This window comes from Chanos chanos, chromosome 11 (genome assembly GCF_902362185.1).
Source record: "Chanos chanos chromosome 11, fChaCha1.1, whole genome shotgun sequence".
NCBI lineage: Eukaryota > Metazoa > Chordata > Actinopteri > Gonorynchiformes > Chanidae > Chanos > Chanos chanos.
The window spans coordinates 13,657,320-13,662,615 of NC_044505.1; the positions used below are offsets into that span (position 1 = coordinate 13,657,320).

Below are 5,296 nucleotides of genomic sequence, written 5' to 3' on the forward strand. Positions count from 1 at the left end.
TTTTCTAATTTCATAAAAGAATATTTAATTGGTTGCAAACTTCAGTGAGCCCGCTAAGATTCATTCAAATCCTAAACGTGAGAGAGCGGCGCATGTGTATTACGTCATCAACCACGCAGTACTTCCATAGGACACATAAAAAGACGTCACAGATTTCAAAATTTATGTAGGCGCTTCACCTAAATTGTGGCTGAGTGTAAGCTACATCGGCAAACAACTGCAGAGACATCATAACTATCTCGACCTGTGTTTTTAAAGCTTAAAGAAGAAAAACAATTCCGACAGCTTGGACTCTTGTTGTACGAGAATTAACACAGTGCTGAGACACGGTCTGCAGACCCTGAGACGTTTAAAATAACGTTTGCATTTACGTTATTTTCTCCTTACAGTACAAGCGATTTCCCAATTTGACAAATGCTGTTGCTTGAATCACTTTCATCCTTGTTTTATAGCCTATATCAAATTGCATAACGAACATTTACTATGACACTCAGGATCGCTGGCTCTATTTTCAGTATGTTGCAGTTGAATTAATAAAATACACAGGGAATCTGAGTTGAGGCTCTCGTTCTAAGCAATTTTAAGAGCCTCTTCAGAACTGGAGCAGATCTATAGGGGTGTAATTTGCAGTTTTGACACTAGGGGGCACATTAGAGCCACATAGCAGATTAGTAAATCGAGGCCAGTGTGCACTGGAGCGCAGCATAGGTAAACGTGCTTTTCCACGGTTCGTGGGGCTACGTCAAGAGTCCGTACTCACTCGATAAACGGCTTTATCTTGTAAGGATAAATAGGTAAGATTTATTTAATCATTACTGATTCAATACATACGTCTGATAACAATACATACAACACAAACAACATATACGACAGCTTTATCGTGACAGAGACTAACTCGACCAAGTTATGTGGAGCCTGACTCGTGTGTTTTCAAGTAGTGACAGTTCTGAATGTTACAGTTTCAAAATGCGAGTTTGTGAAAGAAAACTGACCGACACATGCACATTCTAATGTCCACAATAAGTCACTCAAAACATTTGTTTGTTTTTTTAATTAATATTTGAGTCAGGCGTTGCGCACAAACCGAAATAACCAGACATTTAAGATTTTATATCTAATGTGATACAAATGTGGTGAACCGGCTTCATTTCTCATATTTGGCAGTCCAGTTAGCCTAATTGGCGGCCGGCATCGACTGGCAACTTGGATTACTGCCTGTTCGTTCTCCTCCCAGACATCAGTCAATTTATTTGAAATTCAATCCATTTTTTTTTAAAGGAAAGGGGTCAGTCTAATCACCGGGATGCCAGAACTCCGTTTCTCCACTCCTAGGGGATAACATCAACATGCAGAGGACGTCTCGTGCCCCGGGCTTTCCCCGATCTCGGTTCCATTGATCTGTCTCTGTGAGATTCTCACACCGTTCCGCTCTCTCTTGGACTGCCGCCAAATGAGAAAATGAGACCGGCAGAGAGCCATGCCGATGGACCTTCTGACGGACCGTTCTTGTTGTGAACTTGTGACGGGCACAAGTTGTTCACGAACATGACTTGTCGGTTTCTTTTCGCCGTCTGCCTGTTGCTCCTCGGTGGTGGTTCGTTGTGCGCGCACAGTGACGGTTCCTCGTTCATTCTTCCATACACCGACTGTATCCAGAGCAGAGGGAAAGCCGGGGTATACCAAGGCTCGATAGACGTTACCGAGTCCGGGAGTAAATGCATTAATTGGAGCGAAGTTACCGGTGTGACGGATCGATATCCCGGTAAGGGACTGGGAGACCACAATTTCTGTCGTAATCCGGACGGAAGGATCCGGCCTTGGTGTTTCTTCAGAAATAGCAGAGGACGGATCGACTGGGGCTACTGCGACTGCAAACAAGGTACACGTGTGACAAGTGCGGACACGTACTACTCTGCAACTGAATTATTTTCGAAACTTTTAGTTTTACTTTTCATTTTACTTTTAGTAAACTTTTCAACATTCCACAGTGTGTTGGCCACAAAAATCAGAGTGAGATAGCTTGGGTCCAGGATCAGTTAGTTAGGTTTAGAAAAAAAAAATAGGCCTACTATTTAACGCACCTTCTCCTGTTACAAATAGTTATTCACAATTATGAGTTCACATCACTGATAGGATAACAACCTTGTTACAGGATTTAGGGATAATATCTGAACTCGGTTTTTTGTTTTCTTTAGCTCCGTCTCACGTGCACACACACACACACACACACATACACACACATACACAGACACACACACACACACACACACACACACACACACACACACACACACACACACACAAGAACACCTGCATTGTCAGGTCAAGACAGGGGGCAGGATGAAAAACAAGTTTAGGCACATTCAAACGGACTGATTAGAATTCAGCTGTGGGGGAAGAGATAAGCATCTTGGGTTGCCAAACATGGTAATTAAAGCTCAAAAGCTGGCCCTCAGTTTCCCTCAAAATTACATTGTCTAGTAATGCCACAGGCCAAGTTTACTGTACTGTTTCTAGTAATTGGTGGCATACAATAGGTTATAACAAAGTTCGTGTCTTAGGGACAAATGTGCAGATGAGAAATCTATAGGCTAACGTAGACGAACAGTCGCGCTGTATTTAATTAGGCCTATACTCTGCTTCTCTCTTACAGAAACAATTTATTTCTTTCCTCTTATGAAAGGCTTAGAGAGGTTGTCTCTACGATCCATGAGGCCCACCGGTAGCCTAGTTTGTGCTGTAAGTCTGCCGCGCTGGTGCGATGACAGCCCCAAGTCCAGTGATTTACCCTCTGGCTCCGCTCGCGCGCTGACACGTCCGGAGTATTTTTAGCTTGATGTAGATTCATGAAGAGCGCAAGATAAAGACAAAATTCAAAACCAACTTAACAATTTCCCTGACCTGATATTATTTATGCCTACGGTAATTTGTGGGCAACTTGTTGGACAGAAAAAAACATTTGCATGAAACATCGCTTTGAATATTTAAGGAGTGGAGCAAATTTCAGTGGTTCAGTTAATTCGTTAACAAAATGATCGGCCTGTCCTAATTTTGGCCAATCTGACCAGCATCGTTAGTATCAGCACCTACAGGTTAATATAATGAGCACAGATTTAGTTTTGGTCTTTAATTACAAATTACTCCAAGATTTCGTCTTACTTTGAACCAAGTCTGTTTTCAGCTTAGGTGCCATCCATTTACTTATGACCCATTTCAATACATATGAACCCGGAGACCCCTTTTGCGTCCATCTCTCTCTCTCTCTCTCTCTCTCTCTCTCTCTCTCTCTCCCCTCTGTGTATGTGTGTGTGTGTGTGTGTGTGTGTGAGTGAGTGAGATTTATGGCTGCATTAGATGCAGCAGCAGTACCGGACACGGGCTCCGGTTGAGCGCGAATGTGCTGAGTGGGCATCGCTGGCGTCCATTTGTGTGCCAACACGGTCCAATCAGATTACGGAAATTCCCCCTATGAACTATTTCATTTATTCCATTTGCGGAATTTACTTCTCTGTTTCGTTTATATAGGCTATTCAGTTTATATAACAGTTTTTTCAGTTGTCAGAAAAGACACCCTGTAAAATAGTTTTTGGTTTCTCTAAATGGACCATCAGCTACTGTGCACATTTATCAGTTGTGTTGCCGATAAATGTGCACATCTCTAATTTATTTTAGAAATACAATAACACATTATGCGATATTGAACCGTTAAAATATTTAGCGGCGGCAGCTCTCTCTGCTGTAATGGGTTGACCCAGTACCCACAGGATTGTAGTTAAGAGTGGAAAGCGTTGTTCTCATTATTAAAAACCGGTTGTGGTGGCTGAGACGGCCTAGGGACAAGTTAACTTATTTCAGAAAAGTGTAACTGCATTACTGGAATATAAATTCGATACAGATAAATGTGTATACGTCGCTCAAGTTCAGACTCAGATGCATTAAAAAAATAATGACATTTCACTTATGCATTTAGCTTCGCATTTTTAACTTTGAGTTCTTTGTTGAAATTTTCCTCACACTTTAATCATTTAATGACTCAAATTATTAGGCCTGTTTATTTATTATTTATTTAGCAAAAGGTTTTTACGTGATGAAAACCTTATTTAAAGCAGTTTCGCTCAGAGAGCAGTCCGTCTTAATGAAATAACAGGATCGGAGTAATCGGGTTAGTCGTCTGAGGCGATCCACGCGGGACCCGTAAACATGTTTTGCCCGCGAGCAGCATAAACAGCGAAGAGCAACCAACGAGAGCGCGCGGTAAATATGTTCTTTTCTATGTGGCCGTTATAGAAGGGTAACAGTCTTTTGTATCAAAACAGCTGTGACGACCAAGGTCAAAGAGACGACTGTTTTTAAAAAACCGTCCACACACTGGAGATACTGAAAATGCCATCTAACATATCCAAGGAAACGTTTACACACATGAATAATGTCATACATTTTATAATGTTATAAAACATATGAGATTTTATATTAACTCTCAAATACCAATAAGTGAACTACTGGTTCTTGACTTAGACTGTAACAGCTAAATTCACTGTACACTGATACAAGAAGAATGGAAGTAAATGTGAATGTGTGTGTGTGTGTGTGCCTGTGTGTGTGTGTATTGATTAAATGATCTTTTGGGAGTAGAGGTATTTAGCTGATTGCATGTGTATGTATCTTGATGTGCACACGTGTCTATGTGTGTGCGTGTGCGTGCGTGTGTGTGTGTGTGTGTGTAGGCTCTGTGCGTTTGCAGGGCGGCAGGTCAAAGCTGGATGGTACAGTAGAAGTATATGTGAATGGAGTTTGGGGTTCAGTCTGCAGCAATGACTGGGATGACCAGGATGCTGCCGTGGTGTGTCGACAGCTAGGACAAGGGTAAGGACTAACACACACACACACGCACACACACACGTACGCACACACACACACACATATCCTCTCCCATCTCCTCTACATTTCTCTGTCTACATCGGTGAGTGGAGGCTTTTAGCCTGGTTCATCTGCCGGACTGTTGGTCTGTAAATTCCTTAGGCCACATGTTGTCCGTGCGTTTCCTATACAACCACATAACAACCTTTTGTGGAGCGCTCGTACTGGAATGCCCCGGGCCTCTGCTATTTGCCCCCGGAGCACCATTTTTACTCTTCAGGGGTCAAAGGTCAACACCTTACCTTTGAGCACATGCAGCATATGTGCAGTTGGTTGCAGGGATGTGACGTGTGTGTGTCTGTGTCTGTGTGTGTGTGCATTAGAGTGCGTGTGTATGTGTGTGTGTGTGCGTGTCAGTGTGTGAGTAAGAAGTCTTTGA

General features: G+C 42.5%; 1 protein-coding gene across 1 annotated transcript in view; it reads left to right on the top strand.

The window, feature by feature from the left end:
* The first annotated feature begins 1,545 nt into the window (after window positions 1-1,545).
* Window positions 1,546-5,296, top strand: part of prss12 (serine protease 12) — a 25,922-nt gene continuing 22,171 nt past the window's right edge. Inside the window, exons 1-2 of the mRNA XM_030787710.1 lie at window positions 1,546-1,879; window positions 4,725-4,863. Of these exons, the coding sequence (XP_030643570.1) occupies window positions 1,546-1,879; window positions 4,725-4,863 (473 nt within the window). The remainder of the gene's footprint in view (window positions 1,880-4,724; window positions 4,864-5,296) is intronic.